This window comes from Nicrophorus vespilloides, unplaced genomic scaffold, assembly GCF_001412225.1.
Source record: "Nicrophorus vespilloides isolate i.1.1-1 unplaced genomic scaffold, Nicve_v1.0, whole genome shotgun sequence".
Classification (NCBI taxonomy): domain Eukaryota; kingdom Metazoa; phylum Arthropoda; class Insecta; order Coleoptera; family Silphidae; genus Nicrophorus; species Nicrophorus vespilloides.
Window position 1 is genome coordinate 383033 of NW_017100101.1, and position 13941 is coordinate 396973.

The 13941-nt window shown below is 39.9% G+C and overlaps 3 protein-coding genes across 6 annotated transcripts; 2 read left to right on the forward strand and 1 right to left on the reverse strand.

Annotated features, from left to right (window-relative positions):
• Nucleotides 1–1073: 1073 nt before the first annotated feature.
• LOC108567985 (serine/threonine-protein kinase polo) lies at nucleotides 1074–4187 on the forward strand. Its single transcript, XM_017928815.1, has 6 exons — nucleotides 1074–1318; nucleotides 1531–1755; nucleotides 1820–2217; nucleotides 2288–2848; nucleotides 2915–3158; nucleotides 3339–4187. The coding sequence occupies exons 1-6, from the start codon at nucleotides 1223–1225 to the stop codon at nucleotides 3540–3542; spliced, it is 1728 nt and encodes a 575-aa protein (XP_017784304.1). The 5' UTR covers nucleotides 1074–1222; the 3' UTR covers nucleotides 3543–4187.
• On the reverse strand, nucleotides 1451–13848 carry LOC108567987 (flap endonuclease GEN). Of its 2 annotated transcripts, none has more exons than XM_017928818.1 (7): nucleotides 13663–13848; nucleotides 13325–13610; nucleotides 13111–13264; nucleotides 12637–13061; nucleotides 12446–12584; nucleotides 11835–12377; nucleotides 1451–1483 (listed from the first exon to the last, which is right to left on the reverse strand). In XM_017928818.1, the coding sequence occupies exons 1-6, from the start codon at nucleotides 13818–13820 to the stop codon at nucleotides 11836–11838; spliced, it is 1704 nt and encodes a 567-aa protein (XP_017784307.1). In that variant the 5' UTR covers nucleotides 13821–13848; the 3' UTR covers nucleotides 1451–1483; nucleotide 11835. The 2 variants fall into 2 exon arrangements, with proteins under 2 accessions (XP_017784307.1, XP_017784306.1); XM_017928817.1 differs by lacking the exon at nucleotides 1451–1483 and adding an exon at nucleotides 11698–11775.
• On the forward strand, nucleotides 6461–11667 carry LOC108567984 (transcription factor Sp4-like). 3 transcript variants are annotated; one of them, XM_017928812.1, is made up of 6 exons: nucleotides 6461–7603; nucleotides 9143–9461; nucleotides 9563–10126; nucleotides 10188–10804; nucleotides 11185–11349; nucleotides 11456–11667. In XM_017928812.1, exons 1-6 carry the CDS (start codon nucleotides 7526–7528, stop codon nucleotides 11573–11575), a joined length of 1863 nt encoding a protein of 620 aa, XP_017784301.1. In that variant the 5' UTR covers nucleotides 6461–7525; the 3' UTR covers nucleotides 11576–11667. The 3 variants fall into 3 exon arrangements, with proteins under 3 accessions (XP_017784301.1, XP_017784302.1, XP_017784303.1); XM_017928813.1 differs by having other exon boundaries at nucleotides 11188–11349; XM_017928814.1 differs by lacking the exon at nucleotides 11185–11349.
• Nucleotides 13849–13941: the final 93 nt, after the last annotated feature.

Genomic DNA, 13941 nt, shown 5'->3' on the forward strand with positions numbered 1-13941 from the left:
GTAGACTACCGTAATGGAATCGCCTTGATCCCCCAATTCGGAACTCGCAAAGTCCAAGATTTTCCTTAGAGCTGGGTAAAGTTTAGAGAATTTTTTGCTGCCAGCAATCCATCAAACTGAGCATATAAGCTCTTTTCTTCTTGGTCGCACTTTCGATTCTCGAGCAATTCTTCATGTACAACATGTTCTCGTTAAAGGGTTCCATATACTTGCTAGGTATTCAAGAACTTCCTCAAAAAAATTATCTACCTTACCATCATCTCATAGATTTTAACTTTTCAATCTTAATCTTTTCAAAATTAAGTAATTTTACTAAGTAAATAAACGTTTCAAGATACATTTCCGTCAAAATCTTCAGCGCAATCTTCCAAAGGATTATCCTCACCAGAGATTTTTTCGTAAATGCCTATGATTTATTTCCTCACGGAACGCAGTTCCTTGATCAGTTGATTTTTCATGATAATGAACTGTTTTCTGGTCGAAGCCATACTTTGCTATTTAAGCAAAAATACCTTCAAACAATAATAATTTCTTGAAACAAATTGTATTTTATTTAAAAAATAATATAAATTTTATTACAATAAAATGCACTCGCAATAAAACTTGAATTGTTACTTTGAAATGGTCTTTGAAATATATTGAAACTTTTTCACCAATTTGTAAATATATTCATTTTCTCCAAATGAAAATTAAATATGTTTGGTTTAATGGAAAAATATATTTATTGCAACAAATTACCTAACACAAACTCAACAAAATAGCATAATAAAACAAATTGATTATAACAAAAAAAATATTAAATGAAGCTAACGTATTTGTAATTGTTGTACAAATATCAAATAAAAATTAAAAGATAATTATTGAAAACTTTCGCAAAAATCTATTGACCCTAGTTTTTTCCGCCATTTCATAGTAAGTTATTCTTTTGAGAAATATCAGGTAGACGGGTATTTCAAATATATTTTTTGAATACAGTAAATTGTGTATTTATGATTTTCCTTTTTGCAGATTCCTGTAACTTCAGCCGCCTGCCGGTATCATAAGTAAACGTTCTTTCGTCCGTTGGTGTCGTTGTTTGTAATGGACCTATCAGCGAGCGTCTAGCTACGAACATTCAAAAAGTTCTGTAACTGCCAAAAAACGTTATACTAGATCGGCTCCGGGCTTATAGTGATTCAGTTTTTCTGTGTGTATTCGAGGTTGTTTTAGTCCCGCTTACAAAATGTCGAAAGAGGAAGCCGTCCAAGACATCATTCCCGATATCATTTACGACAACAACCTGAAAGTTCGGTACCAGAAAGGCAGATTCTTTGGCAAGGTTAGTTGTTTTATTCTATACATCCTCAAAACTGTTTTTGGTAGTGTTTTTTTCTTGCTGCTCGCAAGCATCGTTCGTTTTCTTCCAATAAACAGAACGTAAATAGCTTCCCGCCGCCCGCATTGCCATCAAAACATGGTGGAAACATCTGTTGCATGTGGACCCCTGTGAAGAAACGTGTTTTCAGTGTGTATGTTGCTTTCTGATTTAAGGGTGGCTTTGCAAAATGCTACGAGATCACAGAGTCTGTGAAGCAGGTGGCTTTCGCAGGAAAAATTGTGTCCAAGAAGCTGATGGTCAAGCAGCACCAGCGGGAGAAGATGACCCAGGAGATCAAGATCCACCAGTCGCTGAATCACAAGCATGTAGTTGGCTTCCACAACTTCTTCGAGGATCAATACAATATTTACATAGTGCTTGAGCTGTGCAGGAGAAGAGTAAGTTCATTGGTTTCTTTTAATATTTGCTTATTTGTTATTTTTATTTGTATATTTTTTGTAGAGTATGATGGAGCTGCACAAGAGAAGAAAGATTATAACTGAACCTGAAACTAGGTATTATATGAAACAAATATTGAGTGGAGTCCACTATCTGCATATAAACAACATAATTCATCGCGATCTCAAGTTGGGTAATCTGTTTTTGAACGATTTCCTGCAAGTGAAAATTGGTGACTTTGGGTTAGCCGCTAAAATTGAGTATGATGGTGAGCGGAAGAAGACGCTCTGCGGAACGCCAAATTACATCGCACCGGAGATCCTCAACAAGAAGGGGCATTCCTTCGAGGTGGACATTTGGTCGATTGGATGCATTATGTATACGCTGCTGATCGGACGGCCGCCCTTCGAGACAAGCAGTCTTAAGGAAACTTACTCGAAAATCAAGAAATGCGAATACAAGTGAGTTCAATTCCATTTATTATTCATTAGTTGTGATTGCGGTATACTGATTGCTATTTACGTGTTTTAGGTTGCCACCAAAAATTTCTAATTCGGCGAAGGAGATGATCGTGACGATGTTGCAGGGTGAGCCCAGGTACAGGCCGAAAATTTCGCAACTGCTCGAGCACGAGTTCATAGTTGTTGGATACACGCCGTCCAAGCTGCCGGTGAGCTGTCTGACGATGGCACCCAGATTCGACCAGGTCGTGGACACGAGCACAAGGAAACCACTCTCCGAGATGAACAACGGCGACGAGATGATGGTGGATTCGCCCGCGAAGATGTCGCGAAATTCCATAGCGGCGGGGGCGGCGATGAACCAGAAGTCCTCGGACATCAAGGCGTTCGATGCCAAGGACAACTTCATGACGTTGAAGCGGATGCTCGCAGAGGTGATCAAGTCGCAGCCGACGAAGAAAGTGTGTCGTTTTGGTGACGAGATGTCCGATCCTGCCGCACAGCCGCTGATCTGGGTATCCAAATGGGTCGACTACTCGGACAAGTACGGTTTCGGGTATCAGCTGTGCGACGAAAGTGTCGGTGTTATGTTCAACGACACGACCAAACTCATCATCCTTCCCAACGGATTGTAAGTCACACTCTAAACTCTGAATGCAGCAGCAGGTTATTATATCACGTCTTCTCTTGTTCCTAGCAACGTCCACTACATTGATAAGGACGGCGAAGAGTCTTACATGACGAAAGGTGATTATCCGAAGACCCTCGACAAGAAGATGAAACTGTTGTCGTACTTCAACAGATACATGAGGGAGCATCTGATGAAGACGGGAGCCTCGGTCGTCCGAGAAAACGACAACCTCTCGCGTATTCCTCATCTCCACCAATGGTGCCGGTCCACATCAGGTGTCTTAATGCAACTGAACAACGGATCCGTGCAGGTAAACACATATACACTAAAACTTTGGATAATTTATTACATTCTTAAAGTATCGAATCAATCCATCAAATATTTGTAAAATTTAAATACAGAAAAATGTATTTCAGATTTATTATGTTGTATTGCATTTAATTGTGTCATTTTGTCAAAATGGTAATAATTTTTGTTTTCTTCTTTACAGATAAACTTTAGTGATCATACGAAGATAATAATGTGTCCACTGATGGCAGCGATAAGTTACATAGATGTGGACAAGTCCTTCCGTACGTTTAGGTTTAAATCCATCGAGGCTAATGGCTGCACAACAGTATTGTATGATAAGATTCGGTACGCTTACGATAAGCTCACAGTGTTGCTCAACGAAGAGAACAAAGGCACAGCATAGTAATAGTTCACACGTTCATATTGCATATTTATACATCATTATTATTATTAATATTATTATAATTATATTATTTTCTTTTTGCTCATCGCTATTTTCTTAATACCAACGGAAATAATAAGGAAAAAGTTTCGTTTGTTTTAGTACATATATGCAAGAATCCGGAAGACTTTGTTCGACGCGCGTCGGTATTAAATTGAATTTCTTTCTTGCATATCTTTGGCAAACGATCGTAATTACAACTGCGTACGTATATGGTTATGGTGATTTGTATAAATACGATTTTTAATTGTTTAGGTAATTTTGTTTTTTCCGTTGCTGTGAAAAAGCAGGGAAAAAGTACTGTTTATATATTATATACTACTACATACATAATATTGACATAGAATTGATTTTCCCCACGTCTAATTTTATTTTATTTTTTAAATTTTTGTTCAACACATATAGAATAGATCTGCAAGGCGTTGCGATTTGTACAGAATAGCTTATTCGCGAAGTATAGATAATTGTAGATTTTTAAGATATTAAGACGAATTAACGAATCAGGAGACCTGACTGACGTATGCCATTTCCAGACTCTTGTTTAACTCTTAAGTGTTATTGTTTCGGAGCAGTGTGTTTAATAAAGACTTCATTTAATTTGTATAACCGGGCCAGTATTCATTCGTAATAAATTACCTTGTATTTTTCAAACGTTCTTATTTTTATGTGCGTTTAGTTGCATAACATAAACCTCCGCAAAAATTGTTTAGCAAAAGAGCGAATCAAGCAATTGTCCTGCAACTGCAAATTTTTATTGATGGAGTAGGGCAAATTTAACGATTTCTTGGAAAGTTAGGACTTTATAAACAAATAAATTTCAGGTTGCGTCAAACATACAATATATATAGTATATTATATGTATATATATTGGGGTTTGACATAGAAAATAACTGATTCAATTTTAAGTTTTTTTTTTAATTACATTAAATTAAATTTTGGTTTGCAACAACACGAATTTAGCAAGACCTTCAAAGCTTGACGCAGTCATAACAATCGTAATATGGTATACGAAACCAACAGTCCTTTCATTTCTTTTGAATATGTACGATTATTTTCTTTTCTGCTTAGCGTGCTGAACAAGTATACCCACCGATAATTTATAAATGTAAACAGGAAGGAACGTTATTTTTGCCGTCTAAACTTGTTTCATGTAATCACAACCGGTGCTAAAATTTTATTAGCCAACGTTTGAAAAGAAATTGTTGTTCAATTTCCTTCGATTAATCGTTTATTTAAATCCAATTATTCGATCGTTACATAAAAATATCAAGTCATTATTTACAAATTTGTTTTACTTCTGAAAGTTTCATTAAATTTGACAGTAAACAATATTTATTATGAAAAAATAAACATAAAAAATGTACAATAACATTTTTAAATGATTATTCGGAAGATGGCTTCCACTTCAATAACTGCTTCCCATTTGCAAATAATATTTATTTATTAAAAAAAAACAAAACGCCTGTTAATTATGCACAAATGCAAAATTTTCGAATTTTAATCAATTTGAAAACCAGCAACAAGCCTTTGTGACAGCTGTAAATTAACATTTAAACAACTTGCTTTTATTGGAAAATGTTGATAATAAGTTTGATTGTGTCTGCAACAGGTGTTGAGTCATAAACGTGCGATAATTAACATCTGCCCATGAGGAATACATTAAAACTGTTGCATCTACACTCAAAATACTATTAAGGATTTTCAATATTTCGTCGAAGTACAATATCCAATATTAATTTCGAAATAATAGTAAACGAATTATCTAATTGATTCAGTGTACAAACGAGTATAATTATTTATTTTTGTTATAGTAAGTTAAAATTTATATAAATAAAAGCTTAGTATTAAATAGTAAGTTACACATATCAATTGCGTTAACAGTAACCAGCTAACGAAAGTTTTCATTAATGGAGCGAAGAATACAGTGGCGGGAACATTCTGTTACTCCGCCACTGGTGATGGAAGTTCCACTGAAAAGGATTGCAGTGAATGATGCGGGGTTAGGGAGAGAGGAAAGAGTGTGTGACTCCCTCCTCCCCTTTTTCTTGTGCATTTCAGCTGCTAGTTAACAACAACCATAGGAACAACAAAACAACAAAATACGAGTCGGTTCTACGCAAGTAATTTACTCGAAGATAATTCCGCTCGAAGAATGCTGCGGCACTCGGGGGAACCGTCGACCGTCCGCGCGTCTCTCCCTTCCGAATTGCACACGAACGATCGAGTGAACGTAACGCGTCGTGCACGTATATCTTCCATCCGTGAATGTATGTGTGCGAGGAGGAAGAGAGGAGAAGGCTCGACGGTTGTAGGAAGTTTGCTAGGCGGTGGGCGTAACCCGTCAGCCACCCCCGCGGAATCAATTTGCGTCCAGCCCCTGCCCGTGGGGAACGGCGTTCGAGCCTCTAGCTCAACCCAAAAATACCCCGAAATCCGGAGAAGCCCAAATCCAATCCACCCATTCGTCTCTATGCATATCCCAATTCATATTGCACGCACACCTTCGAGTATTTTTTGTTGTTATAGCATCAATAGTACTGATTCAGTATTATATCGAGAACACTCACGTACTTTGTACATTGAATTAACACTCAATTAAAAAAGCAACATTTTTTTGAAAAAGAAGATAGTGAACGGTAAAAGCAAACAGTGCAATCATTTGAACCTTCTTGTTGTATTCGATTGAATAAATAATGCAATGATTAACATTTACTATTTGAATAATAAACTACGCCTACGTAATTAATAAACTTATTTCGCAACGTTAATATAAACGAAATTATTGTTTACCTCTGGTGCGGTTACATTATTTTCTTAAAGGTTAATAGATAAATCAATATTTTGAGTTGTTTGTTATATATATTTTTATTGATGTGTGTGTAGAGCTGAACATGTTTTGCAACGTTGGTACGTACGTTGCTAACCGGAAGTATTGTTGATTTTCATTGTTCCTCGATAAATTAATAAAGTGATCGAATACCAAAGATGAGATTCTCGTTCGTTGTTAGTTTTAATAGTTTGTCGGGGGAAGTGTAGATTTTGTTTGCTTTTAAACTGGATGCGTGCGGATGTGGTAGGTTGGTTGGTGGGTAGGTTTGTATGTCGGGTAGGTAGGTAGGGTTGAGGAGGGCAGGAAGGAGAAGAGGAGGGTTGTGACGTCACGGGCGCCGCAGCTGTGTGCCGGGTCGTTCGTTGGGCGTTCATCTGTATGGCGGAGGGGCGTAAGGGCGAGAATCGGCTGCGGTCGGGTTGGGCCGTTGTGCCGACGACGACGCCCGGGGAGGGGAGGGTCCCGGGGCCTGGCGTGGCCCGCGCTATTTGACCCGGCCTGTCTCTCTCGCCTCCCCGCATTCGTGCAGTATATGTGTATACACCATCGATGCGAGCCGTGGCTGTGGCCGCCTTTGTTAACAGTGCTGAAACGAGAGCGCGTGTGCCCCTGCGCCGTCCGTCCGCCCCCCGTTCTCCACACCTCCCTCCTGCCCGCCGTCTGAGCATCGTCATCGTGTGTGCCGCGAGTGTCCGCCGCCGTCGACCGTGCGTTAGAGTGAGTGAGCGAGAGTTTCACGCCCAGTTTTAATAATTATTACGACGCGGCCACTATTTTCGAAAAACCACCTCCCGCGCGGCCCCACAGCCGCCTCCGCCGCCCCCAAAACCCAAAATCGCGTCTTCCCACCAGTGATCATCGTCAACAACAAAACAGCATCGCCAGCGTCGTCACCACCTCTCTCCCTCAATATCTTTTGTTTCTCCGAATTATTTTATTCCACCGATATACCATCGATTACGCAAAAAAAAGCGCGCAACCGAGAGGAGAAACCGAATCCAGAGGAAACCCAATTTATTGCTGTAACAATGCCCATAATTGCGCGAGTTAGTGCCGATGTTGAGATCAGCGACAGCAGGAACGGAAAGCGATCCGAGGAAACGGCGACAACAGTATGAATTCTGAGGCCACCGTCAAAATAGAACCGACCTCCGTGACCGACACCTCTAACAACAACAATAACAATCACCAGGTAGGATAACTACAAAAGTAAACCTCCTTCAATTCGAATAAGATGATCACATGCGGTTACGATATACATATATGTATGTGCGCGTTTTTGGTTTTAGGGCGGGCATTAAAGTGACGCGTCTGTGGGTGTTGCTTTGTGTCTGTCTGCGTGTGTCCCAGTAGGCCAGAGGAGGTCGAACTTTGGCTCCTCCGGCCTTTCGGGTCGGGAAATCGGAGACGGACGCATTGCACGTTCCCTCCTCCACCCTCACACTCCCCCTTTTCGCAAATAACGGCCTCCTCCGATGATCCGTCCGCTCTTACTTCTTAATATTTCTCGTCTAATTACTACTAGCATAACCTCAATTCCAATTATATTCATTTTTTACAACAGCGCCTTATTCTATTTTATTATTTTTCTTCAACATTCCATCTCGCAGCAATCCAGGGGCGTGCATAATGCGTCTCTCAGTTGCAACTCGAGCATAACTTCAATACCCTCTTACATTTGTTCAACAATAAAAGAAACATATTTAAATCACATTATCTATGATCATACTTATTTCAGTTTTTCAATAAGAAATAAGTCCGCAATTGAACTTGTATCCTTCCAATTAGCTTTTTTGTTTTCAAAGTTTAATTTACAATATTTAATACAATTTGCTGCTTATATCCGTTGCAATCCAGATGTGTAACTTATAATATTTCTTTTGATCGTCTGGGGTTCAGATCGATGGCATCTATATCGATAATTTCCCTCCAAAATATCCATCGACCAAGAGATTATTGCATCTGTATTTATATTTTAAAATTTTACTCTGCCTATGAACCAAGAGTTGTAGCATACATACATATTTTTATTGTTCGTGAATGTTATATGAATTTTCACGTCTTGGTATGGTTGTAATAAACGGATGCATGATGAAACTCAGATAAGTAACTAAAGTCCAAGATTCAAAGTATATAATAAAATTGAATGTATGGGCAAATCTATGAACTAGTAAAATGCGTAATTTATTATGGTATATGTTCTCCAATGAGTGTATTTGATGATTAGTTTTGTACATTGACACAAGGCAAGGCAAGTTAAAACTACCGAACATTTATGGCCCGACCCTTTTTCCCTGAAAAAAGTATTCGGCCTTCCTTCTTTCCGTTACCTCCGAGAGAACGCCCCTAAAATTTTCAATTGAATTCTCAGAATTTAGGACAAAAAAAACCAGTTCATATTTCTCTCCCGTGAAATCGTTTTTCTTCGTATCAAAGGCAATGATGTTCATATTATGCAACTTCATTTACGCACGTTCGTTCCCGCCATTTTAAACTACATTCTTTTTATCTATGTTGTTTATTTACTTATTCAATAGCTTCTATTGACGGCTTCTATCTTCTTCAATTTGAAACTATTACTCAAACGTTCAAATTTCATATGTATGCTATTACAATTAATTAAAGAGTTAAACAACACAATTTGACTATCTCAGCTATATAAAATTTTGCATGATTATTATTTTTAAACCTTATTTGTTTGCTAATTTATTTGAACTAAAATCTGTTTCAGGACGTGAAACCCTGCCCTTTGGCACTCCTAGCAGCAACCTGCAGTAAAATCGGGCCAACGGGGACTGAAACGTCACACTCGATCATGAGCAATACTCCGACCCCGGTGAAGAATATCCCGGTGGCCGCTGGCCAGCAGGTGGTCAGCGTGCCCGTCGGATTGCAGCAGCAGATTTCACAACAGTTGCTGCAGCAGCAGGGTGCGCAACTGGTTAGCGCTGCGACGAACGCTGCCGGCCAGAACCTTGCTTATAATGTTATGCAGCCGATGCAGACCGTTACCGTTGATGGCCAGGAGGCTCTATTCATACCGATTGCTGGTAATTAACTTAACTAGAGAATAATTTTCGTAATGATGAAATTTAGTGCTCTATATTCTCAATGATATAAATATTAACTGACGGAAATGATAATTTTTCAGCTGGACAACAGCATCAACAGATCTTCAGTCCTGGACAGATCATCCGGAATCCCAATGTTCTTCCAGCGAATTTGCAGAACTTGCAGACCGTGCAACTATCGAATGGACAAAGCGTGGCAGTGCGCCCTTCGCTACCCCAGGTCGTGCAGTTTCCCATGCAGCAAACTATCCCCGTCCAAGTGCCCATCTCGTCGGCGAATGGTCAGACCATCTACCAGACTATTCACTTCCCAGTTCAGCTTACGACAGCCGCCACCACCGTGCCGAACATCATCCAGGCGCAGCAGCTCATGCCGCAGCTTGCCAACATACTCACGCCCAACGGGCAGCTGCAGCAGGTGCAGATTGCAACGGCATCTCAGCCCCAGCAGCAGACGCCGACTTCACAACCCTCTGTAACCGTGCAGGCCGATAACTCAGCTCAACCGCTCACCTTCACTGGTGCCAATGGGCAGCAGTTCACCGTTATTCCTGCGGCCAACCTCCAGCAAATTCGTGGCACCAACGTGGGTAACATCATTCAGATGCCCAATATCCAAACGATACCTATGCAGAATATCCCAGGTAATATTCGGCAAAGATGATGAATTCAGTAGAAGCGGTATTAATTGATTGCTATCTTCAGGTTTGGGAAACGTACAAGTGATTACTCAGCCGACAGCAGCGCCTCAGCTTGTAGGGCAGCACATCCAACAAGATCCTACGGATCCCAGTAAATGGCAGATTCTGCAGAGTATAGGTGGAACACAAGTGCAGGCACAGCCACAACCGGCAGCTACGGCTACCACAACCACCGTCGCAGCCCCCAGCATGACTATCGCTCCAGAACCAGCGAATAATCAGACCACAACAACTACGACAATACCAATGTCAGAGAATTCGCAAGACGGATTGCCCAAACAGAGGGTGCGGCGCGTTGCGTGCACATGTCCGAACTGCTCAGAAGGTGAACGTCATTCAGATCGGAAAAAGCAGCATATCTGTCACATACCCGGCTGCAACAAGGTCTACGGCAAGACGTCACATCTAAGGGCGCATCTACGATGGCACACTGGCGAAAGACCCTTCGTCTGCACATGGCTCTTCTGCGGCAAGCGTTTCACAAGGTCCGACGAGCTGCAGAGGCATCGCCGTACGCATACGGGCGAGAAAAGGTTTCAGTGCACCGAATGCAGCAAGAAGTTCATGCGCAGCGATCATCTTTCCAAGCACATCAAGACCCATCAGAAGCAGCGCATAACGGTACGTCCTCTTACGAACAAACGGTATGCTTCAGGACGTTTCATGTTTTCTCCATTACTCGCACGAAGAGATTTCAAGGCACAAACGACTCTGAAACATACTGGCAACAGGTTTTGTCATCGTCGGAAACTCAATTTACTACTATACAAGTTTTGATTTTGTTTGTTATGTCAGTATGGAGCACTTGATTTAAAAAATCGACAATATCTTTTAGTTTGTATAGTTTCCAGTGAAGTATAGTCAAATGCGTAGCAAAGGATACATACATTATAAATATATAAATATAACTTAAATTGACTTTCCGACACTATTGCTACAGCCGATAGATGCTATAGTACGTGCGCTCTTTGTGTTTTAACTTTATAACTTTAATCTAACAGCAGATGAAGGGCGAAACTATTCAGATTGACGATGACGTTAGCGGCAGTTGGTCGGTGGATCAGCAGGAAATGGAACATGTCGAACAGAAGCCCCAGCAGATATGGATAGCGTCCGATGGCAAAGCGAATGTTAAATATGCCATCACGCAAATTAATTATTCAGAGGTACAAACAAAAACAAAACAAACAAACAAAAAACGAAATCTCTTACAGCAGGTTTTTCTTGTAATCTGAGAATGGCTACACCCCCGATGTTTTTTTCTTGTTACAGGAGGCTGCAACGTCCACGCAATCCCAATCATCTGACTCTAGCAATGAGGAGAAGATGATGATCACCATCAGCACATCGGAAGCGGACGAACTTATCATCGCGGATCCTCTAGAGAACTGATAGCCTATGTTCAACTATCGTGATCATCCATTATCTACCCCCTCATTCTTTCCAATAACAATATTAGTACTATTACGTTTGATTATTTTTTAAAAGGAAAAATATAATTTTGTAAATGTTTTAACATATTTGAATATACTATTGTTATGTTCTCTCCGGCGCAAGGGGAGAAACAAAAAAAATACAACAAAATGAATTACCTGTAAATATTGTACAATAAGATTAAAAATATTTTTATATATATATTGAATAATAAAACCTTAGTTCTTTTTCAATCGCTCCAGTAATGGAACGTAACGTTCATCGAAACTATCATCACTATCTCCATCCTTATCATCATCATCATCATCACCGCCAACATCAGTAATGAAATTAAAACTAGCCTCGAAAAGGTCTTCGGCAGCTGCATCGTCGCTTGGCGCAACAAAAAAGCTGTCCACGCGCTCTTTATCTTCTTTCATCTCTTTCAATTTCTCCTTAACAACTTCCGGCAAACCTTTCGAAATGATTCCATCGACGATTAGGGATAGATCGCATTCATCATCTTCGTCTCCAAAACAGGAAGCATCCAGATTCAGGTACTTGTCCAACGTATTTGCCGCAGGTTTTTTGGCTTTTCTCTTGACCGGTTTCTTCTTAGAAGTTTCGAATTCCTCCACCATGTTCGGAAACCTTCTGGCTACCAATACATCCGGTTCAATGGTTGAGCACAATTTAATCAAATCGACTCCCTCCAGTTGCTCCTTGGGTATCAATTTTACTAAATTGTCGCAATCCCAATTAATTTCGAAACTTCCAACACCTAGAGAAATTAATTTGCAAATTAATCATAGTTAATCACTATTAATCATAATTTTTCAACTAAAATACCTTTGATGTTTCTACGTTTCTTAATGGACTGCGGCTGAAAAATCACCACATTCTTCAGCAAAATCCAACGTGTTAAAATAGGTAAAAACTTTTCAAATGAATACAATTCTTCCCACTGAAGAAACTTTGTCGTAAATTGCTAAAACTAAATCGTAGTATCTTGTAATATAGGACAGCAAAGAACGGCTTACGATAAATTTTTTCATGTCAGGTTGCGACCATTTAACATCTAACTTGTCCACATTGTCCTTCCGACGCAGAAACTCATCAACAATGTCTTCATATGGAAAATCCTCGCATTGGATCGCTTTGCTGCGAATCGCAATCTCGTTTTTAATAGAGTTTTCCGACACATTGCAGCTTTTGTTAGTTTTACACAATCTACATCCGTTTTTACTATGTGATGCAGTTGGTCCGTCGTGGCCACACCTACTGCAGATTTTTTTAGGATCGGGGCATGGAAGTTTCTTCCAGAGTCTCAATCTTTCCAGGATTTCATCTTCGGTGACGTTGGCGAACCATTTCATTGCTGAATCCTTGCCGACACCGTAAACGCCTTCGTTGTAATCTGATCCGCAGAGTATAGCCAAACTTATGACTTTATTCCTGCCAAACCCTACAAGGATCTCATGATTATTTTATATTGCAATCTAAGAGTAACGCACCGATGGTTTTTGTAGCCAATCTGATATCGTATACGTCAATAGATCCACCAGAAGCTGCTGCAACGCCTTGCTGCGATATAGAAAAGTTCCTGTATACCACATTAGCGCCATAGGCAAAGCAATCTGAATCCTGGCTCACACAGCCATCCACCAACTAAAACTGTACTGGTATTACAATATTACTTAAAATATATAGGTATGCACAGCTATATACCCCAGCTTCATTTAAATAAGCACACATTGCTTCAGCTTCACCTTTCCCAGTGATGCAGGTCAAACCCATAATCTTCAGCATTTCCTCACATTGCTTCAGAACATGATTAAACCTTGTGCGGCCTTTCTCCAATGAGGAACCTGGAGCTCTGGGCTTTGCACCCTTGAATTGTATTGCATTCCTTGCTGCAATTGTTTTGTACTTCAATGTTGGGGTTTTCCCTTCCAGCACAAACACTGGATTGACTTCTTGCAGAAGCAAATAGCATGTTCGAAAATATAAATTTCTAAAAGATGAGACTGTTTAGTTACAGAATGAGATTGAAATTAACTATTCACCTAAGATACATTCGAGGCTGCACCTGATAATCAGCTATGCACTGAGCCTGGCATACCCAACCTGACAGATCAACAGCAACATTCTTTCCTTGTAGTTCGTAAAGCGGTTTTCTTTCACAGAATGGTGTCAATATTGTCCAGAGATCTTTAATTCCCATTTTTACACCAATACAAGTTTATTATAAGCTGAACAAGAACCTTTTAAATAATTTGACATTTCTTTAAGTTAAGCGGCAAAAATGATGCCAACCAATATACCAACTTTGAACAGCTAAATCA